The sequence below is a fragment of the Salvelinus fontinalis genome, chromosome 33 (assembly GCF_029448725.1).
Source record: "Salvelinus fontinalis isolate EN_2023a chromosome 33, ASM2944872v1, whole genome shotgun sequence".
Classification (NCBI taxonomy): Eukaryota; Metazoa; Chordata; class Actinopteri; order Salmoniformes; family Salmonidae; genus Salvelinus; species Salvelinus fontinalis.
Window position 1 is genome coordinate 9,078,720 of NC_074697.1, and position 27,022 is coordinate 9,105,741.

General features: G+C 47.9%; 1 protein-coding gene across 12 annotated transcripts in view; it reads right to left on the reverse strand.

The window, feature by feature from the left end:
- The window catches only part of robo2 (roundabout, axon guidance receptor, homolog 2 (Drosophila)), a 768,110-nt gene that overhangs the window by 133,915 nt on the left and 607,173 nt on the right, over nucleotides 1–27,022 (reverse strand). For all 12 annotated transcript variants that reach the window (XM_055896664.1, XM_055896669.1, XM_055896667.1 and 9 more), the window contains 3 exons: nucleotides 20,385–20,542; nucleotides 18,363–18,483; nucleotides 12,111–12,249 (listed from right to left, as the gene is read on the reverse strand). In XM_055896664.1, coding sequence (XP_055752639.1) covers nucleotides 12,111–12,249; nucleotides 18,363–18,483; nucleotides 20,385–20,542 — 418 coding nt within the window. The remainder of the gene's footprint in view (nucleotides 1–12,110; nucleotides 12,250–18,362; nucleotides 18,484–20,384; nucleotides 20,543–27,022) is intronic.

Sequence of the window (27,022 nt, forward strand, 5' to 3'; positions counted from 1 at the left end):
GGGAAGGAAGGGGGCATCAGTACATATATAAAAGGGAGGGAAGGGGGGAATCAGGACATATATAAAAGGGAGGGAAGGAAGGGGGCATCAGTACATATATAAAAGGGAGGGAAGGGGGGAATCAGGACATATAAAAGGGAGGGAAGGGGGGATCAGGACATATATAAAAGGGAGGGAAGGAAGGGGGCATCAGTACATATATAAAAGGGAGGGAAGGGGGGGATCAGGACATATATAAAAGGGAGGGAAGGAAGGGGGCATCAGTACATATATAAAAGGGAGGGAAGGGGGGGATCAGGACATATATAAAAGGGAGGGAAGGAAGGGGGCATCAGTACATATATAAAAGGGAGGGAAGGGGGGGATCAGGACATATATAAAAGGGAGGGAAGGAAGGGGGCATCAGTACATATATAAAAGGGAGGGAAGGGGGGGATCAGGACATATATAAAAGGGAGGGAAGGAAGGGGGCATCAGTACATATATAAAAGGGAGGGAAGGAAGGGGGCATCAGGACATATATAAAAGGGAGGGAAGGGGGGGATCAGGACATATATAAAAGGGAGGGAAGGAAGGGGGCATCAGTACATATATAAAAGGGAGGGAAGGGGGGGAGCAGGACATATAAAAGGGAGGGAAGGGGGGATCAGGACATATATAAAAGGGAGGGAAGGAAGGGGGCATCAGTACATATATAAAAGGGAGGGAAGGAAGGGGGGGATCAGGACATATATAAAAGGGAGGGAAGGAAGGGGGGGATCAGTACATATATAAAAGGGAGGGAAGGAAGGGGGCATCAGTACATATATAAAAGGGAGGGAAGGGGGGGATCAGGACATATATAAAAGGGAGGGAAGGAAGGGGGCATCAGTACATATATAAAAGGGAGGGAAGGAAGGGGGGGATCAGAACATATATAAAAGGGAGGGAAGGAAGGGGGGGGTCAGGACATATATAAAAGGGAGGGAAGGAAGGGGGGATCAGGACATATATAAAAGGGAGGGAAGGAAGGGGGGGGATCAGAACATATATAAAAGGGAGGGAAGGAAGGGGGGATCAGTACATATAAAAGGGAGGGAAGGAAGGGGGGGATCAGGACATATATAAAAGGGAGGGAAGGAAGGGGGCATCAGTACATATATAAAAGGGAGGGAAGGGGGGGATCAGGACATATAAAAGGGAGGGAAGGGGGGATCAGGACATATATAAAAGGGAGGGAAGGAAGGGGGCATCAGTACATATAAAAAAGGGATGGAAGGGGGGGATCAGGACATATATAAAAGGGAGGGAAGGAAGGGGGCATCAGTACATATATAAAAGGGAGGGAAGGGGGGGATCAGGACATATATAAAAGGGAGGGAAGGAAGGGGGCATCAGTACATATATAAAAGGGAGGGAAGGGGGGGATCAGGACATATATAAAAGGGAGGGAAGGAAGGGGGCATCAGTACATATATAAAAGGGAGGGAAGGAAGGGGGCATCAGGACATATATAAAAGGGAGGGAAGGGGGGGATCAGGACATATATAAAAGGGAGGGAAGAAAGGGGGCATCAGTACATATATAAAAGGGAGGGAAGGAAGGGGGCATCAGTACATATATAAAAGGGAGGGAAGGGGGGGAGCAGGACATATAAAAGGGAGGGAAGGGGGGATCAGGACATATATAAAAGGGAGGGAAGGAAGGGGGCATCAGTACATATATAAAAGGGAGGGAAGGAAGGGGGGGATCAGGACATATATAAAAGGGAGGGAAGGAAGGGGGGGATCAGTACATATATAAAAGGGAGGGAAGGAAGGGGGGGATCAGGACATATAAAAGGGAAGGAAGGGGGGGGATCAGGACATATATAAAAGGGAGGGAAGGAAGGGGGGGATCAGGACATATATAAAAGGGAGGGAAGGAAGGGGGCATCAGTACATATATAAAAGGGAGGGAAGGGGGGAATCAGGACATATATAAAAGGGAGGGAAGGAAGGGGGCATCAGTACATATATAAAAGGGAGGGAAGGGGGGAATCAGGACATATAAAAGGGAGGGAAGGGGGGATCAGGACATATATAAAAGGGAGGGAAGGAAGGGGGCATCAGTACATATATAAAAGGGAGGGAAGGGGGGGATCAGGACATATATAAAAGGGAGGGAAGGAAGGGGGCATCAGTACATATATAAAAGGGAGGGAAGGGGGGGATCAGGACATATATAAAAGGGAGGGAAGGAAGGGGGCATCAGTACATATATAAAAGGGAGGGAAGGGGGGGATCAGGACATATATAAAAGGGAGGGAAGGAAGGGGGCATCAGTACATATATAAAAGGGAGGGAAGGGGGGGATCAGGACATATATAAAAGGGAGGGAAGGAAGGGGGCATCAGTACATATATAAAAGGGAGGGAAGGAAGGGGGCATCAGGACATATATAAAAGGGAGGGAAGGGGGGGATCAGGACATATATAAAAGGGAGGGAAGGAAGGGGGCATCAGTACATATATAAAAGGGAGGGAAGGGGGGGAGCAGGACATATAAAAGGGAGGGAAGGGGGGATCAGGACATATATAAAAGGGAGGGAAGGAAGGGGGCATCAGTACATATATAAAAGGGAGGGAAGGAAGGGGGGGATCAGGACATATATAAAAGGGAGGGAAGGAAGGGGGGGATCAGTACATATATAAAAGGGAGGGAAGGAAGGGGGCATCAGTACATATATAAAAGGGAGGGAAGGGGGGGATCAGGACATATATAAAAGGGAGGGAAGGAAGGGGGCATCAGTACATATATAAAAGGGAGGGAAGGAAGGGGGGGATCAGAACATATATAAAAGGGAGGGAAGGAAGGGGGGGGGTCAGGACATATATAAAAGGGAGGGAAGGAAGGGGGGATCAGGACATATATAAAAGGGAGGGAAGGAAGGGGGGGATCAGAACATATATAAAAGGGAGGGAAGGAAGGGGGGATCAGTACATATAAAAGGGAGGGAAGGAAGGGGGGGATCAGGACATATATAAAAGGGAGGGAAGGAAGGGGGCATCAGTACATATATAAAAGGGAGGGAAGGGGGGGATCAGGACATATAAAAGGGAGGGAAGGGGGGATCAGGACATATATAAAAGGGAGGGAAGGAAGGGGGCATCAGTACATATAAAAAAGGGATGGAAGGGGGGGATCAGGACATATATAAAAGGGAGGGAAGGAAGGGGGCATCAGTACATATATAAAAGGGAGGGAAGGGGGGGATCAGGACATATATAAAAGGGAGGGAAGGAAGGGGGCATCAGTACATATATAAAAGGGAGGGAAGGGGGGGATCAGGACATATATAAAAGGGAGGGAAGGAAGGGGGCATCAGTACATATATAAAAGGGAGGGAAGGGGGGGATCAGTACATATATAAAAGGGAGGGAAGGAAGGGGGCATCAGTACATATATAAAAGGGAGGGAAGGAAGGGGGCATCAGGACATATATAAAAGGGAGGGAAGGGGGGGATCAGGACATATATAAAAGGGAGGGAAGAAAGGGGGCATCAGTACATATATAAAAGGGAGGGAAGGAAGGGGGCATCAGTACATATATAAAAGGGAGGGAAGGGGGGGAGCAGGACATATAAAAGGGAGGGAAGGGGGGATCAGGACATATATAAAAGGGAGGGAAGGAAGGGGGCATCAGTACATATATAAAAGGGAGGGAAGGAAGGGGGGGATCAGGACATATATAAAAGGGAGGGAAGGAAGGGGGGGATCAGTACATATATAAAAGGGAGGGAAGGAAGGGGGCATCAGTACATATATAAAAGGGAGGGAAGGGGGGGGATCAGGACATATATAAAAGGGAGGGAAGGAAGGGGGCATCAGTACATATATAAAAGGGAGGGAAGGAAGGGGGGGATCAGAACATATATAAAAGGGAGGGAAGGAAGGGGGGGATCAGGACATATATAAAAGGGAGGGAAGGAAGGGGGGGATCAGAACATATATAAAAGGGAGGGAAGGAAGGGGGGGATCAGGACATATATAAAAGGGAGGGAAGGAAGGGGGCATCAGTACATATATAAAAGGGAGGGAAGGAAGGGGGCATCAGTACATATATAAAAGGGAGGGAAGGAAGGGGGGGATCAGAACATATATAAAAGGGAGGGAAGGAAGGGGGGGATCAGAACATATATAAAAGGGAGGGAAGGAAGGGGGGGATCAGGACATATATAAAAGGGAGGGAAGGAAGGGGGCATCAGTACATATATAAAAGGGAGGGAAGGGGGGGATCAGGACATATATAAAAGGGAGGGAAGGAAGGGGGGGATCAGAACATATATAAAAGGGAGGGAAGGAAGGGGGGGATCAGGACATATAAAAGGGAGGGAAGGAAGGGGGGGATCAGGACATATAAAAGGGAGGGAAGGAAGGGGGGGATCAGGACATATATAAAAGGGAGGGAAGGAAGGGGTGGATCAGTACATATATAAAAGGGAGGGAAGGAAGGGGGGGATCAGGACATTTATATAAAAGGGAGGGAAGGAAGGGGGGATCAGGACATATATAAAAGGGAGGGAAGGAAGGGGGGGATCAGGACATATAACAGGGAGGGAAGGAAGGGGGGGGATCAGGACATATGTAAAAGGGAGGGATCAGGACATATATAAAAGGGAGGGAAGGAAGGGGGGGATCAGTACATATATAAAAGGGAGGGAAGGAAGGGGGGGATCAGGACATATATAAAAGGGAGGGAAGGAAGGGGGGGGATCAGGACATATATAAAAGGGAGTGAAGGAAGGGGGGGATCAGAACATATATAAAAGGGAGTGAAGGAAGGGGGGGATCAGAACATATATAAAAGGGAGGGAAGGAAGGGGGGGATCAGGACATATATAAAAGGGAGGGAAGGAAGGGGGGGATCAGAACATATATAAAAGGGAGGGAAGGAAGGGGGGGATCAGTACATATATAAAAGGGAGGGATCAGGACATATATAAAAGGGAGGGAAGGAAGGGGGGGGATCAGAACATATATAAAAGGGAGGGAAGGAAGGGGGGGATCAGTACATATATAAAAGGGAGGGATCAGGACATATATAAAAGGGAGGGAAGGAAGGGGGGGATCAGAACATATATAAAAGGGAGGGAAGGAAGGGGGGGATCAGAACATATATAAAAGGGAGGGAAGGAAGGGGGGGATCAGGACATATAAAAGGGAGGGAAGGAAGGGGGGGATCAGGACATATATAAAAGGGAGGGAAGGAAGGGGGGGATCAGTACATATATAAAAGGGAGGGAAGGAAGGGGGGGATCAGTACATATATAAAAGGGAGGGAAGGAAGGGGGGGATCAGGACATATATAAAAGGGAGGGAAGGAAGGGGGGGATCAGGACATATATAAAAGGGAGGGAAGGAAGGGGGGGATCAGGACATATAAAAGGGAGGGAAGGAAGGGGGGGATCAGGACATATATAAAAGGGAGGGAAGGAAGGGGGGGATCAGTACATATATAAAAGGGAGGGAAGGAAGGGGGGGATCAGGACATATGTAAAAGGGAGGGAAGGGGGGGATCAGGACATATAAAAGGGAGGGAAGGGGGGATCAGGACATATATAAAAGGGAGGGAAGGAAGGGGGGGATCAGAACATATATAAAAGGGAGGGAAGGAAGGGGGCATCAGTACATATATAAAAGGGAGGGATCAGGACATATATAAAAGGGAGGGAAGGAAGGGGGGGGATCAGGACATATATAAAAGGGAGGGAAGGAAGGGGGCATCAGTACATATATAAAAGGGAGGGAAGGAAGGGGACATCAGTACATATATAAAAGGGAGGGAAGGGGGGGATCAGGACATATAAAAGGGAGGGAAGGAAGGGGGCATCAGTACATATATAAAAGGGAGGGATCAGGACATATATAAAAGGGAGGGAAGGAAGGGGGGGGGATCAGGACATATATAAAAGGGAGGGAAGGAAGGGGGCATCAGTACATATATAAAAGGGAGGGAAGGAAGGGGACATCTGTACATATATAAAAGGGAGGGAAGGGGGGGATCAGGACATATAAAAGGGAGGGAAGGGGGGATCAGGACATATATAAAAGGGAGGGAAGGAAGGGGGGATCAGGACATATATAAAAGGGAGGGAAGGAAGGGGGGATCAGGACATATATAAAAGGGAGGGAAGGAAGGGGGGGATCAGGACATATATAAAAGGGAGGGAAGGAAGGGGGCATCAGTACATATATAAAAGGGAGGGAAGGGGGGGATCAGGACATATATAAAAGGGAGGGAAGTAAGGGGGCATCAGTACATATATAAAAGGGAGGGAAGGAAGGGGGCATCAGTACATATATAAAAGGGAGGGAAGGAAGGGGGCATCAGTACATATATAAAAGGGAGGGAAGGGGGGGATCAGGACATATATAAAAGGGAGGGAAGGGGGGGATCAGGACATATATAAAAGGGAGGGAAGGGGGGGATCAGGACATATATAAAAGGGAGGGAAGGGGGGATCAGGACATATATAAAAGGGAGGGAAGGGGGGGATCAGGACATATATAAAAGGGAGGGAAGGAAGGGGGCATCAGTACATATATAAAAGGGAGGGAAGGAAGGGGGGGATCAGGACATATATAAAAGGGAGGGAAGGAAGGGGGGGATCAGGACATATATAAAAGGGAGGGAAGGAAGGGGGGGATCAGGACATATAAAAGGGAGGGAAGGAAGGGGGGGATCAGGACATATATAAAAGGGAGGGAAGGAAGGGGGGGATCAGTACATATATAAAAGGGAGGGAAGGAAGGGGGGGATCAGGACATATGTAAAAGGGAGGGAAGGGGGGGATCAGGACATATAAAAGGGAGGGAAGGGGGGATCAGGACATATATAAAAGGGAGGGAAGGAAGGGGGGGATCAGAACATATATAAAAGGGAGGGAAGGAAGGGGGCATCAGTACATATATAAAAGGGAGGGATCAGGACATATATAAAAGGGAGGGAAGGAAGGGGGGGGATCAGGACATATATAAAAGGGAGGGAAGGAAGGGGGCATCAGTACATATATAAAAGGGAGGGAAGGAAGGGGACATCAGTACATATATAAAAGGGAGGGAAGGGGGGGATCAGGACATATAAAAGGGAGGGAAGGAAGGGGGCATCAGTACATATATAAAAGGGAGGGATCAGGACATATATAAAAGGGAGGGAAGGAAGGGGGGGGGATCAGGACATATATAAAAGGGAGGGAAGGAAGGGGGCATCAGTACATATATAAAAGGGAGGGAAGGAAGGGGACATCTGTACATATATAAAAGGGAGGGAAGGGGGGGATCAGGACATATAAAAGGGAGGGAAGGGGGGATCAGGACATATATAAAAGGGAGGGAAGGAAGGGGGGATCAGGACATATATAAAAGGGAGGGAAGGAAGGGGGGATCAGGACATATATAAAAGGGAGGGAAGGAAGGGGGGGATCAGGACATATATAAAAGGGAGGGAAGGAAGGGGGCATCAGTACATATATAAAAGGGAGGGAAGGGGGGGATCAGGACATATATAAAAGGGAGGGAAGTAAGGGGGCATCAGTACATATATAAAAGGGAGGGAAGGAAGGGGGCATCAGTACATATATAAAAGGGAGGGAAGGAAGGGGGCATCAGTACATATATAAAAGGGAGGGAAGGGGGGGATCAGGACATATATAAAAGGGAGGGAAGGGGGGGATCAGGACATATATAAAAGGGAGGGAAGGGGGGGATCAGGACATATATAAAAGGGAGGGAAGGGGGGGATCAGGACATATAAAAGGGAGGGAAGGGGGGATCAGGACATATATAAGGGAGTGAAGGGGAGCAGCAGCAGCCCCACCTAAACAGCAGCCCCACCTAAACAGCAGCCCCACCTAAACAGCAGCCCCACCTAAACAGCAGCCCCACCTAAACAGCAGCCCCACTTCACATGACATGGTTGATCTTTAGTGTTCTTCATTTTCATCACACACAGGCTTACACAAAAGCACAGGCACATACACACAGCATGCATGGTATGTGTATTTCAGGGCTGGCACTGGTTCTAGTGTTCAATGTATTTTAATATCCTGGCAGCTATGTGTGTTAGTGTGAAAATGTGTGCATCATTATCTGCAGGCAGGCTGAATTACATGTATTTATATTCCATATTATGAAGGTTCTGTCTGTCAGACAGGCAGTGTGTTTGATGTTGTAACTGCAGATACGCTGCACAGTGGGGAAAGATACTGTACAATAAAACGACTGTTCACTCCCAGAGACAACAAAGACTGCAGAGAATGTCCAAATTAAAATAATACACCCTTCACACATTCATCCAGTCTGCTTCAAAGGAGAAAGAGTACAGATAGCACAGGAAACAAATACAACATGGGACTGTAATTAGGAACACTGAGATACTGATCGTCTAATCATTTACCTGCCTTTGTTTCCCATGTTCGGTGCTTTCTCCTCCAAATACGACTGTACTTCAAAAAGCAAGGAGATAAATTCTTATTCTAGGATTTATCCTATGCTATTAAACTCATGAGTGTGTTAATACATTTATTACAATGAATACTATCTCATTTCCTGAAACAAAGCTACATCAAAGACATGAATTAGTAAGTTAGTTGTGTCTATTTGGCTTAGCTCATGAACCCTACCTTATGAACCCTACCTTATGAACCCTACCCTATGAACCCTACCCTATGAACCCTACCCTATGAACCCTACCCTATGAACCCTACCCTATGAACCCTACCCTATGAACCCTACCCTATGAACCCTACCTTATGAACCCTACCCTATGAACCCTACCCTATGAACCCTACCCTATGAACCCTACCCTATGAACCCTACCCTATGAACCCTACCCTATGAACCCTACATTATGAACCCTACCTCATGAACCCTACCCTATGAACCCTACCTCATGAACCCTACCCTATGAACACTATCTTATGAACCCTACCCTATGAACCCTACCTCATGAACCCTACCCTATGAACCCTACCTCATGAACCCTACCCTATGAACCCTACCCTATGAACCCTACCCTATGAACCCTACCCTATGAACCCTACCCTATGAACCCTACCCTATGAACCCTACCCTATGAACCCTACCCTATGAACCCTACCCTATGAACCCTATCTTATGAACCCTACCCTATGAACCCTACCCTATGAACCCTACCCTATGAACCCTACCCTATGAACCCTACCCTATGAACCCTACCCTATGAACCCTACCCTATGAACCCTACCCTATGAACCCTACCCTATGAACCCTACCCTATGAACCCTACCTTATGAACCCTACATTATGAACCCTACCTCATGAACCCTACCCTATGAACCCTACCTCATGAACCCTACCCTATGAACCCTATCTTATGAACCCTACCCTATGAACCCTACCTCATGAACCCTACCCTATGAACCCTACCTCATGAACCCTACCCTATGAACCCTACCTCATGAACCCTACCCTATGAACCCTACCCTATGAACCCTACCCTATGAACCCTACCCTATGAACCCTACCCTATGAACCCTACCCTATGAACCCTACCTCATGAACCCTACCCTATGAACCCTACCCTATGAACCCTACCCTATGAACCCTACCCTATGAACCCTACCCTATGAACCCTACCCTATGAACCCTACCTCATGAACCCTACCCTATGAACCCTACCTCATGAACCCTACCCTATGAACCCTATCTTATGAACCCTACCCTATGAACCCTACCCTATGAACCCTACCCTATGAACCCTACCTCATGAACCCTACCCTATGAACCCTACCCTATGAACCCTACCCTATGAACCCTACCCTATGAACCCTACCCTATGAACCCTACCTCATGAACCCTACCTCATGAACCCTACCCTATGAACCCTACCCTATGAACCCTACCTTATGAACCCTACCTCATGAACCCTACCCTATGAACCCTACCTCATGAACCCTACCCTATGAACCCTATCTTATGAACCCTACCCTATGAACCCTACCTCATGAACCCTACCCTATGAACCCTACCTCATGAACCCTATCCTATGAACCCTACCTTATGAACCCTACCTCATGAACCCTATCCTTATCAGACACGAACAGAGCAGCTAGCAGCTAGCCTTGACAAATGTCTGTTAGCCTGTGTTTAATGTGATGACCTTCGTGCTTCATTAATAAATTGGGAGGTGACGGAACAGCACGGAAGGGGGGTGGTCTGGAGAGCTCTGAGGTACTGGAACGCATGAACCCTCAAAAAATCCCCTTATGTGAGAGATTCAGGCACGCTTCTCTTTCTGAACACAGAAACAACCGCACCTTGGTCTCTAGGTAACAATGTTGAGCAAACCATAAATCCCGGCCGGCCCAACACAAATCAATTATCAGGCACATTTTCACATGACATTTTATACGGGGCAGGAGAATTACAGTGGAGGCAGCACGAATCAACACTGATCACTTTTTTACATTGCAAACAGTGACAATCATTATTCATGCCAAGAGAGGTACCAGATCTGGTAAAATAGGTTCTGGAATGAGAGATGCAGGATTCTGTTCTGGCAGGATCTGGCTTAAATGAATCACTGGATGACCTTAGCAGTGAGTGACCCTAGTGTTGGACAGTCCAGTCTCTTTGAAGCTTGGTAGTGACACAACCCTGCTTCTGACGTGACACAGCCCTGCTTTTGACTCTCTGTGCAGTGACTGTGAGCCACAGTGGGGCACAGGGAGCACAGGGCCAATAGAGGGCACCAAACAAGAACACTATCACTGCGGGCACTAGTTGGAAAAAAGACGTTTAACAGGAACCAGAGTGGGACAGTTTTCTGTATAAACTATGACACACACAGAACCCACACAGAACCCGGTTTCTCTCTCTTTCTCCGAAAGGGTGAATGGGTTTATTGTTGTGTGGTGTGTTTGTGTGTGCGTGTGTGTGTGTGATTTTGTGCCAAGGGCTCACCTGTACAGCTGCACCTGCACACACTCCCAGGGTCACGTTCTCAGTTGGCACACTCATAGATACCCTGCCTATCAGTCTGTCTGTCTGTCTGGCCGCAGGCTCTGGCCTCTATTATGGCCCCTTTGGCTGACCACTGATTGACAGACATAGCTATGGGGGCACAGTGCGTTTGTTTAGCTGCTAGCAGGGTTACCCTGTGTGTTTAATGAGTGTTGTGAACAGCCTAATGGTCCTGTTTAATGCCTGCTGGCTGGCAGGCTGAGACGGGCAGGTGAGAGAGAGCTGGCATCAGTCCTGTCTCTCCTGTAGAGTTATCATTAGACAGAGAGAGAGCGAGGTAAAGAGAGATAAAGAGAGATAGAAAGAGAGATAGAGAGAGAGAGAGAGAGAGGAGAGAGAGAGAGAGAGAGAGAGAGAAGAGAGAGAGAGGAGAGAGAGAGAGAGAGAGAGAGAGAGAGAGAGAGAGAGAGAGAAGAGAGGAGAGAGAGAGAGAGAGAGAGAGAGAGAGAGAGAGAGAGAGAGAGAGAGAGAGAGAGAGAGGAGAGACAGTGGTCTCTCTTACATTGATCACTCTTTAGTTGGCCTATATAAACTACATCATGGAACCTCAGCTTTACACGATCAATCACTCAATACTAATGATGGAGGAGACAGAGGGGGGCCAAGGGAGGACATCAAAGACTTTACAGTACCAGTCAAAAGTTTGGACACACCTACTAATGCAAGGGTTTTACTATATTTGTACTACATTCTACATTGTATTAAACAAATCAAATTATATTTGATTTGATTTCAAAGTAGCCACCCTTTGCCTTGATGACAGCTTTGCACACTCTTGGCATTCTCTCAACCAGCTCACCTGGAATGCTATTCCAACAGTCTTGGCATTCTCTCAACAAGCTTCACCTGGAATGCTTTTCCAACAGCCTTGGCATTCTCTCAACCAGCTTTGAATATTTTTCGGTAAAGTGCTTCCCTAATGCACATTTCGATGGATTGACTGGTTGGTTGGTTGATTGATTTATTTATTGGTTGATTGGTTGGTTGTTTGATGGACTGCTTGATTGATTGATTGGTTGGTTGGTTGACTGATACGTTGATTAATTGGTCAAATAGAGGAAACAGAGTACTACTGAAGAAGGGTCTTACCTCCCACGGGGCACATCAACATCATTCTTCCTCCAGCGTACGTTGGGCTGGGGGTCTCCCTGCACCTGGCACCTGAACTCTACCCCCTCCTCCTCCAGGACCACCTGGTTGATGGGCCGACGCAGGAAGGTGGGACGCTCTGGAGGACAGAGAGAGGAAATGAGGGAGAGAGATAGAGAGAAAGAAAGACAGAGAGAGATAGATAGATAGATAGATAGATAGATAGATAGATAGATAGATAGATAGATAGATAGATAGATAGATAGATAGATAGATAGATAGATAGATAGATAGATAGACAGAGAGACAGAGAGAGAGATAGATAGAGAGAGAGAGAGAGAGAGAACAGAGAGAGGCAGAGAGAGAGATAGATAGAGAGAGAGAGAGAGAGAGAGAGAGAGAGAGAGAAGAGAGAGAGAGAGAGAGAGAGAGAGAGAGAGAGACAGAGAGAGACAGAGAGACAGATAGATAGACAGATAGATAGATAGATAGATAGATAGATAGATAGATAGATAGATAGATAGATAGATAGATAGATAGATAGATAGATATATTGGCTATATTAAAACTCTTTAACATCGTCCTTAGCTCTGGCATCTTCCCCAATATTTGGAACCAAGGACTGATCACCCCAATCCACAAAAGTGGAGACAAATTTGACCCCAATAACTACCGTGGAATATGCGTCAACAGTAACCTTGGGAAAATACTCTGCATTATCATTAACAGCAGACTCGTACATTTCCTCAATGAAAACAATGTACTGAGCAAATGTCAAATTGGCTTTTTACCAAATTACCGTACAACAGACCATGTATTCACCCTACACACCCTAATTGACAACCAAACAAACCAAAACAAAGGCAAAGTCTTCTCATGCTTTGTTGATTTCAAAAAAGCCTTTGACTCAATTTGGCATGAGGGTCTGCTATACAAATTGATGGAAAGTGGTGTTGGGGGTAAAACATACGACATCATAAAATCCATGTACACAAACAACAAGTGTGCGGTTAAAATTGGCAAAAAACACACACATTTCTTCACACAGGGTCGTGGGGTGAGACAGGGATGCAGCTTAAGCCCCACCCTCTTCAACATATATATCAACGAATTGGCGCGGGCACTAGAACAGTCTGCAGCACCCGGTCTCACCCTACTAGAATCCGAAGTCAAATGTCTACTGTTTGCTGATGATCTGGTGCTTCTGTCACCAACCAAGGAGGGCCTACAGCAGCACCTAGATCTTCTGCACAGATTCTGTCAGACCTGGGCCCTGACAGTAAATCTCAGTAAGACCAAAATAATGGTGTTCCAAAAAAGGTCCAGTCGCCAGGACCACAAATTCCATCTAGACACCGTTGCCCTAGAGCACACAAAAAACTATACATACCTCGGCCTAAACATCAGCACCACAGGTAGCTTCCACAGAGCTGTGAACGATCTGAGAGACAAGGCAAGAAGGGCATTCTATGCCATCAAAAGGAACATAAATTTCAACATACCAATTAGGATCTGGCTAAAAATACTTGAATCAGTCATAGAGCCCATTGCCCTTTATGGTTGTGAGGTCTGGGGTCCGCTCACCAACCAAGATTTCACAAAATGGGACAAACACCAAATTGAGACTCTGCATGCAGAATTCTGCAAAAATATCCTCCGTGTACAACGTAGAACACCAAATAATGCATGCAGAGCAGAATTAGGCCGATACCCACTAATTATCAAAATCCAGAAAAGAGCCGTTAAATTCTACAACCACCTAAAAGGAAGCGATTCCCAAACCTTCCATAACAAAGCCATCACCTACAGAGAGATGAACCTGGAGAAGAGTCCCCTAAGCAAGCTGGTCCTAGGGCTCTGTTCACAAACACAAACACACCCCACAGAGCCCCAGGACAACAGCACAGTTAGACCCAACCAAATCATGAGAAAACAAAAAGATAATTACTTGACACATTGGAAAGAATTAACAAAAAAACAGAGCAAACTAGAATGCTATTTGGCCCTAAACAGAGAGTATACAGTGGCAGAATACCTAACCACTGTGACTGACCCAAACTTAAGGAAAGCTTTGACTATGTACAGACTCAGTGAGCATAGCCTTGCTATTGAGAAAGGCCGCCGTAGGCAGACATGGCTCTCAAGAGAAGACAGGCTATGTGCTCACTGCCCACAAAATGAGGTGGAAACTGAGCTGCACTTCCTAACCTCCTGCCCAATGTATGACCATATTAGAGAGACATATTTCCCTCAGATTACACAGATCCACAAAGAATTCGAAAACAAATTCAATTTTGATAGACTCCCATATCTACTGGGTGAAATTCCACAGTGTGCCATCACAGCAGCAAGATTTGTGACTTGTTGCCACCAGAAAAGGGCAACCAGTGAAGAACAAACACCATTGTAAATACAACCCATATTTATGTTTATTTACTTTAACTTGTGTGCTTTAACCATTTGTACATTGTTACAACACTGCATATATATAATATGACATTTGTAATGTCTTTATTGTTTTGAAACTTCTGTATGTGTAATGTTTACTGTTCATTTTTTATTGTTTGTTTGACTTTTGTATATTATCTACCTCACTTGCTTTGGCAATGTTAACACATGTTTCCCATGCCAATAAAGCCCTTTGAATTGAATTGAAAAATTGAATTGAATTGAATTGAATTGAATAGATAGATAGATAGATAGATAGATAGATAGATAGATAGATAGATAGATTCTTTACCGCGTGCAGGGAGGCTGCTGCCAAATGACCAAAGTCACTCGAAACTCAAATCTGGATTGTAATTTTTGGCCAAATTTGTGGATTAAACAAAGTCTAAACTCGTGTCTGGAAGTGGATATGAAGGGATAGGCGCCAAGGCAAGACTAAGGTTTCCTTTTTCCAAGCCATACGGAGGGTGCTCTAGCAAACAAACAGCAGAGACCTGAGCCTCTGCTCAGCGTCTGCTGCTACTCTCTGTTTATCATATATGCATAGTCGCTTTAACTATACATGCATGTACATACTACCTCAATTGGCCCGACCAACCAGTGCCCCCACACATTGGCTAACCGGGCTATCTGCATTGTGTCCCGCCACCCACCACCCGCCAACCCCTCTTTTACGTTACTGTTACTCTCTGTTTATCATATATGCTAGTCACTTTAAACATATCTACATGTACATACTACCTCAATCAGCCTGACTAACCGGTGTCTGTATGTAGCCTCGCTACTGTATATAGCCTCGCTACTGTCTTTTTACTGTTATTTTATTTCTTTACTTATCTATTGTTCATCTAATACCTTTTTTTGCACTGTGGGTTAGAGCCTGTAAGTAAGCATTTCACTGTAAGGTCTACAGCTGTTGTATTCGGCGCATGTGACAAATATACTTGGATTTGATTTGACGACACCATCCAACCTGGAACTGAGCTGCCAGGCTTGCAAGCACAGATACAAAAACAATTAGCACTGAGGTGTGAAGTAAACGGTGTCGAGGTCTTTGGGCCCAACAAGTGGCAGGAGTCTTTGAAGCCCCCACCTGCTGTTCAAAGACCATCCACTGGCATGTTCTACAAGAAATCTGCCTCCAGAAATAAAAGCTTCTCCCTATTGGGTGACACCTACTCCTGTTGCCTGCTGCGCTGCTGCTTGGATTCCACCTGGTGATCTGTTCACCGCCTGCCCTGGCCTGTCTCCCCCTGTCTGGTACAGGTAACCTTCCACACTCCCCCCTCTCTGTTCACCGCCTGCCCTGGCCTGTCTCCTCCTGTCTGGTACAGGTAACCCCACCACACTCCCCCCTCTCTGTTCACCGCCTGCCCTGGCCTGTCTCCTCCTGTCTGGTACAGGTACCCCCACCACACTCCCCCCTCTCTGTTCACCGCCTGCCCTGGCCTGTCTCCTCCTGTCTGGTACAGGTACCCCCACCACACTCCCCCCTCTCTGTTCACCGCCTGCCCTGGCCTGTCTCCTCCTGTCTGGTACAGGTACCCTCACCACACTCCCCCCTCTCTGTTCACCGCCTGCCCTGGCCTGTCTCCCTCTGTCTGGTACAGGTACCTCCACCACACTCCCCCCTCTCTGTTCACTGTCTGCCCTGGCCTGTCTCCCCCTGTCTGGTACAGGTAACCTTCCACACTCCCCCCTCTCTGTTCACCGCCTGCCCTGGCCTGTCTCCTCCTGTCTGGTACAGGTACCCCCACCACACTTCCCCCTCTGTTCACCGCCTGCCCTGGCCTGTCTCCTCCTGTCTGGTACAGGTACCCCCACCACACTCCCCCCTCTCTGTTCACCGCCTGCCCTGGCCTGTCTCCCCCTGTCTGGTACAGGTACCCCCACCACACTCCCCCCTCTCTGTTCACCGCCTGCCCTGGCCTGTCTCCCCCTGTCTGGTACAGGTACCCCCAAAACACTCCCCCCTCTCTCCCAAGCTTCTGCTCGCCTCCAGCACACACACACTGTTGGGGCGAATGACTCTGAACTTACAATGGCTAGCCCCAACTCCTTATATATTAAAAAAATTTCTTGCAAAGAATATTACCTCATGAAATTGCTGTACAATATGATGTTTTGTGTTAAATGCTTTACATTTCTTAGTGTCCAACAAGCTTTCCGTAACCTTAACCTTATTCTGAACACCTCCAAAATAAAGGTCATGTGGTTTGGTAAGAAGAATGCCCCTCTCCCCACTGGTGTGATTATTACCCTTGAGGATTTAGATCTTGAGGCTATCACCTCATACAAGTACTTGGGAGTATGGCTAGATGGTACACTGTCCTTCTCAGGCTAAAGTTAAATCTAGACTTGGTTTCCTCTATCATAATCCCTCCTCTTTCACCACAGCTGCCAAACTAACCCTGATTCAGATGACCATCCTACTCATGCTAGATTACGGAAACGTAATTTATAGATCGGCAGGTGAGGGTGCTCTCGAGCGGCTAGATGTTCTTTACCATTCGGCCATCAGATTTGCCACCAATGCTCCTTATAGGACACATCACTGCACTCTATACTCCTCTGTAAACTGGTCATCTCTGTATAGCCGTCGCACTCCCCACTATCTGAGATATCTACTGCAGCTCTCATCCTCCACATATAACACCTGCCAGTCACATTCTGTTAAAGGTCCCCAAAGCACACACATCCCTGGGTCTCTCCTCTTTTCAGTTCGCTGCAGCTAGCGACTGGAACGAGCTGCAACAAACACTCAAACTGGACAGTTTTATCTCAATCTCTTCATTCAAAGACTCAGTCATGGACACTCTTACTGACAGTTGTGGCTGCTTTGTGTGATGTATTGTTGTCTCTACCTTCTTGCCCTTTGTGCTGTTGTCTGTGCCCAATAATGTTTGTACCATGTTTTGTGCTGCTACCATGTTGTGCTGCTACCATGTTGTTGCTATGTTGTGTGGCTACCATGCTGTGTTGTCATGTGTTGCTGCCTTGCTGTGTTGTTGTCTTAGGTCTCTCTTTATGTAGTGTTGTCTCTCTTGTCGTGATGTGTGTTTTGTCCTATATTTCTATTTAATAAAAAAATTTAATAACCCCAGTTCTCGTCCCCGCAGGGGGCCTTTTGCCTTTTGGTAGGCCGTCACTGTAAATAAGAATTTGTTCCTAACTGACTTGCCTAGTTAAATAAAGGTTAAATAAAAATAAAATAAATGAATAGAGTGACTCAGTTCAGTATAATCCTGACTGCTTCAGCGGTTACTGTACATAAAGGATTCCTAGATAGCGTCTACAATGGTTGAATTTAATTGGTGGGTCAGGAGAAAATGTACGCAAACAATGTTTTTTTACCACTTTTTTCTCCCCAATTGCGATCCAATTATGATCTTGTCTCATCGCTGCAGCTCCCCAACGGGCTCCGAAACACGATCCGCCAAACCGCGCTTCTTAACACCCACTCGCTTAACCCGGGAACCAGCTACACCAATGTGTCGGAGGAAACACTGTTCAACTGACCGCTGAAGTCAGCTTGCAGGCGCCCGGCATGCCAAAACGAGTCGCTAGAGGACGATGAACAAAGTAAAGCCCCCCCTGGACAAACCCTCCACCAAACCTGGACGACACTGGGCCAATTGTGCACCGCCCTATGGGACTCCCGGTCACGGCCGGTTGTGATAAAACCAAAGGCTTTGGTGACGCCACAACACTGCGATGCAGTGCCTTAGACCGCTGCGCCACTCAGGAGGCCAAGCGAAAAAATGTAAAACACGTTTGGGGGCACTGTCAGGCATTCATGCTTACCAAACACTGTCAGCTGGGCCGTCTCACTGTCTCTCTCTCCCACCATGTTTGTGCCAACACAGATGAACATGCCAGCATCACTCTTCCTGGTGTTGGAGATCATCAGCTTCCCTCCTCGGATCTGAGGACACAAGGAAACAAGTTGATCTACATACCTCATACAGGTCTATGAATAGGGGTCGGTTAGTATTATGTGGTTAGTTAGTAGCATGTGGTTAGTTAGCAGCATGTGGTTAGTTAGTATTATGTGGTTAGTTCGTAGAATGTGGTTAGTTAGTAGCATGTGGCTAGTTAATAGAATGTGGTCAGTTAGTATTATGTGGATAGTTAGTAGCATGTGGTTAGTTATTATTATGTGGTTAGTTAGTAGAATGTGGTTAGTATAATGTGGTTAGTTAGTATTATGTGGTTAGTTAGTAGAATGTGGTTCATTAGTAGAATGTGGTTAGTTAGTAGAATGTGGTTAGTTATTATTATGTGGTTAGTTAGTAGAATGTGGTTAGTTAGTATTATGTGGTTAGCATGTGGTTAGTTAGTAGAATGTGGTTCATTAGTAGAATGTGGTTAGTTAGTAGAATGTGGTTAGTTATTATTATGTGGTTAGTTAGTAGAATGTGGTTAGTTAGTATTATGTGGTTAGCATGTGGTTAGTTAGTATTATGTGGTTAGTTAGTATTATGTGGTTAGTTAGTATTATGTGGTTAGTTAGTATTATGTGGTTAGTTAGTATTATGTGGTTAGTTAGTATTATGTGGTTAGTTAGTATTATGTGGTTAGTTAGTATTATGTGGTTAGTTAGTATTATGTGGTTAGTTAGTATTATGTGGTTAGTTAGTATTATGTGGTTAGTTAGTATTATGTGGTTAGTTAGTATTATGTGGTTAGCATGTGGTTAGTTAGTAGAATGTGGTTCATTAGTAGAATGTGGTTAGTTAGTAGAATGTGGTTAGTTATTATTATGTGGTTAGTTAGTAGAATGTGGTTAGTTAGTATTATGTGGTTAGCATGTGGTTAGTTAGTATTATGTGGTTAGTTAGTATTATGTGGTTCATTAGTAGCATGTGGTTAGTTATTATTATGTGGTTAGTTAGTAGAATGTGGTTAGTTAGTATTATGTGGTTAGTTAGTAGCATGTGGTTAGTTAGTATTATGTGGTTAGTTAGTATTATGTGGTTAGTTAGTAGCATGTGGTTAGTTAGTATTATGTGGTTCATTAGTAGAATGTGGTTAGTTAGTAGCATGTGGTTAGTTATTAGTATGTGGTTAGTTATTATTATGTGGTTAGTTAGTAGAATGTGGTCAGTCAGTAGCATGTGGTTAGTTAGTGGCATGTGGCTAGTTAGTATCATGTGGTTTGTTAGAATCATGTGGTTAGTTAGTATTATGTGGTTAGTTAGTATTATGTGGTTAGTTAGTAGCATGTCGTTAGTTAGTAGCATGTGGTTAGTTATTATTACGTGGGTAGTTAGTATAATGTGGTTAGTTAGTAGCATGTGGTTAGTTATTATTATGTGGGTAGTTAGTATAATGTGGTTAGTTAGTAGCATGTGGTTAGTTATTATTATGTGGGTAGTTAGTATAATGTGGTTAGTTAGTAGCATGTGGTTAGTTAGTAGCATGTGGTTTGATAGAATCAGGTGGTTAGTTAGTATTATGTGGTTTGTTAGAATCATGTGGTTAGTTAGTAACATGTGGTTAGTTATTATTATGTGGGTAGTTAATATAATGTGGCTAGTTAGTAGCATGTGGTTAGTTAGTAGCATGTGGTTTGATAGAATCATGTGGTTAGTTAGTATTATGTGGTTTGTTAGAATCATGTGGTTATTTAGTAGCATGTGGTTAGTTAGTATTATGTGGTTTGTTAGAATCATGTGGTTAGTTAGTAGCATGTGGTTAGTTAGTAGCATGTGGTTAGTTAGTAGCATGTGGTTAGTTAGTAGCATGTGGTTAGTTAGTAGCATGTGGTTAGTTAGTAGCATGTGGTTAGTTAGTAGCATGTGGTTAGTTAGTAGTAGTACTTACTGTGATCCTGTCCTCCTTGTCTTCGATGCGTACTTTGTCCTTCTTCCAGTAGATGGTGGGTTCAGGGTGACCTCTAGGCGGGATACACTCCAGGATGGCCGGCTCCCCCGCGGCCACCACCACGTCTGTAGGGTTCTGTCTGAAGTCATCACGCAGCACTGAGGAGAAAGAGACAGAGGAGAGAGATGGAGGGTGAGCCTGGGGAGAAGACTATGCAATGACAAAACACTTTATCTGACCTAATACTTAGCTAGGTGTACACAATGAGTTGCAATGTCTAGTGTGTGTGTGTGTGTGTGTGTGTGTGTGTGTGTGTGTGTGTGTGTGTGTGTGTGTGTGTGTGTGTGTGTGTGTGTGTGTGTGTGTGTGTGTGTGTGTGTGTGTGTGTGTGTGTGTGTGTGTTTGTGTGTGCGTGCGTGTGTGTGTGTGGTGAGTGCATGGTGAGATGGTGCTGCTGTGTGTTAGACTGAAATGTGAGATTTCATCTGACTGGACTTGCACAAGTAGCGGCTAATTGGAGTTAATGGAGGTTCCGGGGGAGGCAGCAGTTCAAACACACACACACACACACGAACACACATACACACAAACTGTCCGTGGGTGGTCTGGCAAACAATGTTTCCGCTATCTCAGCCCCCTCAGGTAGTGCTTTCGCCACACAGATCCCCTCTCAGCCTGTCCAGTGTTCTGTCATACACACAGAACAGCTCATTATCAACCAGGCGATGGCTGCACATGTTAACACTGTACACCTCAACCCCCATTAGTTACTGGAGACTACACCTGTATCAGTGTCTTATATGTTAACAAATTACCTTACAAAAACCTCTGAACAGACATGAAGAGCTGCTTCTCAGAGAGCAAATAACCTCAAAAGCTCAGGCTGCTTGTTATAATCACAAATTGGGGATCATTCTAGAACATGCTGGGTGCGCTCAAGCTGACGTTTTAACGCTTAACCCAAACCAAATCAACTGAATTCCAAATGAGGATTTGCGTCATGGCGGACGGTGACTGCAGCCGTGTATCTGGGGACACATGTAAAGGATGAAAGAAGAAGAAGAAGGGGATGTTTGAGGAGCGCTAAATTAAGGGCAACACCACAGGTTCTTGTTCAAAATCCCCCGTGGTGCTGCTTGTACACACACAGGGAGAAGGGGTGGGATTAGACTGGGATAATAGGTCCTAGTGGGCGGTTTTCTTATCTGCCCCCTCCCCTCCCCTCCACTCCCTTCCCCTCCCCTCCCCTCCTCTCCTCTCCTCCACCCCCCCCCCCTCCTCTCCTCTCCTCCCCCTCCAACCCCCCCCTCCTCTCCCCTCCCCTCCACTCCACTCCCCCCCCCCCCTCCTCTCCTCTCCTCCCCTCCAACCCCCCCTCCTCTCCTCTCACCTCCCCTCCCCTCCCCCTCCAATCCCGTCCCCTCCCCTCCTCTGCTGTGCTTTACAAGGCCCACTACACCATTGTCTGTTTATTTATTTATTTAGGAAGGGATGGGGGATACATAGAGGGACTTAGGGGGACTTTTGTATGACACAAATTCAAATGAAACACTCTCAAACTGGGAGGAGAGAGTACACAAAGAGAGCAGCTTCTCTCTCGATGGAGGGAGCGTGGGAGAGGGAGCAAGGGAGACGGATCGAGACAGAGAGAGGGATTGACAGAGAGGTATAGAGCAGTGGCTAGGGTGGGGGTCCCTCCTGGGTGGGGGTCCCTCCCATTGTTGATTGTTGGCCGAGCTAGGATGCAGCACCCTGTACTAAAGAGCTGCTGTAATTAGTTAGCCCCAGAAAGATAGAACCCCCAGACAGACAGACAGACAGACAGACAGAGACAGACAGACAGACAGACAGACAGACAGACAGACAGACAGACAGGGTGGAGACTGGAGCCTCAGTTAGCCTGGTTACTCTGTTTCCATCAAAAACAAAGTCCTGCTGTCTGAAATCTTACCACCGGGATGGACTAGCCACTGTGGCCAATGCCTGTTGTCCTGGTATTTGTGTTTGTGTACCTTTTCTTTGAAGGTGGCGGACATGGGAGTTTCCATCCAGATCAATTACCTTTAAAGAAATGGAAAACAGATCTACTGGACAACGTGTAAGAGTCACGGATCCCTCCGGAACTTTCATCACACCTGGCCCCTATTCCCACTAATTAGTATTTGTATATATGTGCCCTTTGGTTTCCATGGTCTGGTTGATTATTGTTACAATGTCGGTTGGTACGTGTGAGTACCTGTGCTGTGTGTTTTGGGCTTTCGTGCCATTGTGGATTGCGCAGACGATTACGGGTCTCGTCTTGTGTGTTAGTCATTGTGCGCGTGATGTTTTTTATTCAAGGTACTCCTCGCTCTTTTGTTCGGGTTTCAAGCCTGTGTTTTTGTTAAGTGTTTGTTTGGTCTTCGTCCCCTTGCCCTTAACACGGCACGCCGTAATTTAGGTGAAATAAAAACCCATATTACGCATTCCTGCATCTGTCTCCCCAATCTCTTCCTACCAACTTGACAGTATGTTGTATTATGTGTGTGCTTGTACACATTTTATACAATATTACAGAAGCTACCAAGCCCCTCCCCTATACAAACAAACAAACACACACCCCTGCAAACAGACACACTTTTTTTGGCATGGCCAAACACTGAGCTCCCAACAGCCACAAGCCAACACAGATAAAGTGTATTCGGGTGAGGGGATTATTTATGGTCTGTGTGTTGGTTCTGGGTTCTGTCATACCAACACAATGCTATGAACAGAGTCATGTACAAGAGACAAGCAGGGAAAACACACCCACATTCAAAAATCACGTACACATTTCAAATCCGGATCTTCAATCCTGATTGGATACAACCTGTACCAAATAATAGTAACATCCAGAGCATCTCCTAGGATTTCTGCCTACATGATGATTACCACTGACCATCTGCTTCACCACACTGCTGATTAGCACCACATTCCTTGTATGTGTGTGCCGTTTGTGAAAGTGTGTGTTCACTGTGTGTGTGTCTGGTATGTATAATTGAGAGGATTTGTGTATGTACAGGATCTCAACTATTGCTCTAACTCTGGGGCTTCCAGGCACGGAGGTACATATCGGAGAGCAGACGTCAGACGTCAGACTGCATTTCTATCCCTCGTGAAAACCCCAGCTCTCCCCCCTCCAAAAACACCTCACGTCCCACGGAGATAGCAGGCCCAAACTCCTGCCAGTGTGCTTACTGGGGATCAGTATAGCATATTTATATATGCATACCCTTCTGCCTGCAAAGGCTACATCTGTCAGTCAGGCTGCAGGCTACAAACACATATCAGAAAAATATGAATCCGCCCTGGGCAGACATATTTATTTATTTCTCCAACTTCCCCAGTTGAGGGTTGGGGTGGAGGGTAGCAGCAGACAGGGGGTAAAGCACAGTAAACTGGCAGCTCTACACCTGCCACTGTGTCAACATTTAAACTTAAAGGGGAAAGAATCAAGTTGCAACTTGAACTGTTGGACAGCGATGGAGCAGGGACGAGAGGGGCCTTGCACTGTGGAACAGCAGCGTAGTGGGGACGAGAGGGGCCTTGCACTGTGGAACAGCAGCAGAGTGGGGAAGAGAGGGGCCTTGCACTGTGGAAAAGCAGCAGAGTGGGGGCGAGAGGGGCCTTGCACTGTGGAACAGCAGCGGAGTGGGGAAGAGAGGGGCCTTGCACTGTGGAACAGCAGCAGAGTGGGGACGAGAGGGGCCTTGCACTGTGGAACAGCAGCAGAGTGGGGACGAGAGGGGCCTTGCACTGTGGAACAGCAGCAGAGTGGGGACGAGAGGGGCCTTGCACTGTGGAACAGCAGCAGAGTGGGGACGAGAGGGGCCTTGCACTGTGGAACAGCAGCAGAGTGGGGACGAGAGGGGCCTTGCACTGTGGAACAGCAGCGTAGTGGGGACGAGAGGGGCCTTGCACTGTGGAACAGCAGCGGAGTGGGGATGAGAGGGGCCTTGCACTGTGGAACAGCAGCATAGTGGGGACGAGAGGGGCCTTGCACTGTGGAACAGCAGCGTAGTGGGGACGAGAGGGGCCTTGCACTGTGGAACAGCAGCATAGTGGGGACGAGAGGGGCCTTGCACTGTGGAACAGCAGCATAGTGGGGACGAGAGGGGCCTTGCACTGTGGAACAGCAGCGTAGTGGGGACGAGAGGGGCCTTGCACTGTGGAACAGCAGCAGAGTGGGGACAAGAGGGGCCTTGCACTGTGGAACAGCAGCAGAGTGGGGACGAGAGGGGCCTTGCACTGTGGATCAGCAGCAGAGTGGGGACGAGAGGGGCCTTGCACTGTGGAACAGCAGCGTAGTGGGGACGAGAGGGGCCTTGCACTGTGGAACAGCAGCAGAGTGGGGACAAGAGGGGCCTTGCACTGTGGAACAGCAGCAGAGTGGGGACGAGAGGGGCCTTGCACTGTGGATCAGCAGCAGAGTGGGGACGAGAGGGGCCTTGCACTGTGGAACAGCAGCAGAGTAGGGATGAGAGGGAACTTGCACTGTGGAACAGCAGCAGAGTAGGGATGAGAGGGGCCTTGCACTGTGGAACAGCAGCAGAGTGGGGACGAGAGGGGCCTTTTACTGTGGATCAGCAGCAGAGTGGGGAAGAGAGGGGCCTTGCACTGTGGAACAGCAGCAGAGTGGGGACGAGAGGGGCCTTGCACTGTGGAACAGCAGCAGAGTGGGGAAGAGAGGGGCCTTGCACTGTGGAACAGCAGCAGAGTGGGGAAGAGAGGGGCCTTGCACTGTGGAACAGCAGCAGAGTGGGGATGAGAGGGGCCTTGCACTGTGGAACAGCAGCAGAGTGGGGAAGAGAGGGGCCTTGCACTGTGGAACAGCAGCAGAGTGGGGACGAGAGGGGCCTTGCACTGTGGAACAGCAGCAGAGTGGGGATGAGAGGGGCCTTGCACTGTGGAACAGCAGCAGAGTGGGGAAGAGAGGGGCCTTGCACTGTGGAACAGCAGCGTAGTGGGGACGAGAGGGGCCTTGCACTGTGGAACAGCAGCGGAGTGGGGATGAGAGGGGCCTTGCACTGTGGAACAGCAGCAGAGTGGGGACGAGAGGGGCCTTGCACTGTGGAACAGCAGCGTAGTGGGGACGAGAGGGGCCTTGCACTGTGGAACAGCAGCGGAGTGGGGATGAGAGGGGCCTTGCACTGTGGAACAGCAGCAGAGTGGGGAAGAGAGGGGCCTTGCACTGTGGAACAGCAGCAGAGTGGGGAAGAGAGGGGCCTTGCACTGTGGAACAGCGGCAGAGTGGGGAAGAGAGGGGCCTTGCACTGTGGAACAGCAGCAGAGTGGGGAAGAGAGGGGCCTTGCACTGTGGAACAGCAGCAGAGTGGGGATGAGAGGGGCCTTGCACTGTGGAACAGCAGCAGAGTGGGGATGAGAGGGGCCTTGCACTGTGGAACAGCAGCAGAGTGGGGAAGAGAGGGGCCTTGCACTGTGGAACAGCAGCAGAGTGGGGAAGAGAGGGGCCTTGCACTGTGGAACAGCAGCAGAGTGGGGATGAGAGGGGCCTTGCACTGTGGAACAGCAGCAGAGTGGGGACAAGAGGGGCCTTGCACTGTGGAACAACAGCAGAGTGGGGACGAGAGGGGCCTTGCACTGTGGAACAGCAGCAGAGTGGGGAAGAGAGGGGCCTTGCACTGTGGAACAGCAGCAGAGTGGGGACAAGAGGGGCCTTGCAATGTGGAACAGCAGCGTAGTGGGGACGAGAGGGGCCTTGCACTGTGGAACAGCAGCAGAGTGGGGACAAGAGGGGCCTTGCACTGTGGAACAGCAGCAGAGTGGGGACGAGAGGGGCCTTGCACTGTGGATCAGCAGCAGAGTGGGGACGAGAGGGGCCTTGCACTGTGGAACAGCAGCAGAGTAGGGATGAGAGGGGCCTTGCACTGTGGAACAGCAGCAGAGTGGGGACGAGAGGGGCCTTGCACTGTGGAACAGCAGCAGAGTGGGGATGAGAGGGGCCTTGCACTGTAGAACAGCAGCAGAGTGGGGATGAGAGGGGCCTTGCACTGTGGAACAACAGCAGAGTGGGGACAAGAGGGGCCTTGCACTGTGGAACAGCAGCAGAGTGGGGACAAGAGGGGCCTTGCACTGTGGAACAGCAGCAGAGTGGGGACGAGAGGGGCCTTGCACTGTGGAACAGCAGCAGAGTGGGGATGAGAGGGGCCTTGCACTGTGGAACAGCAGCAGAGTGGGGACGAGAGGGGCCTTGCACTGTGGATCAGCAGCAGAGTGGGGACGAGAGGGGCCTTGCACTGTGGAACAGCAGCAGAGTAGGGATGAGAGGGGCCTTGCACTGTGGAACAGCAGCAGAGTGGGGACGAGAGGGGCCTTGCACTGTGGAACAGCAGCGTAGTGGGGACGAGAGGGGCCTTGCACTGTGGAACAGCAGCAGAGTGGGGAAGAGAGGGGCCTTGCACTGTGGAACAGCAGCAGAGTGGGGATGAGAGGGGCCTTGCACTGTGGAACAGCAGCAGAGTGGGAATGAGAGGAGCCTTGCACTGTGGAACAGCAGCAGAGTGGGAATGAGAGGAGCCTTGCACTGTGGAACAGCAGCAGAGTGGGGATGAGAGGAGCCTTGCACTGTGGAACAGCAGCAGAGTGGGGACGAGAGGGGC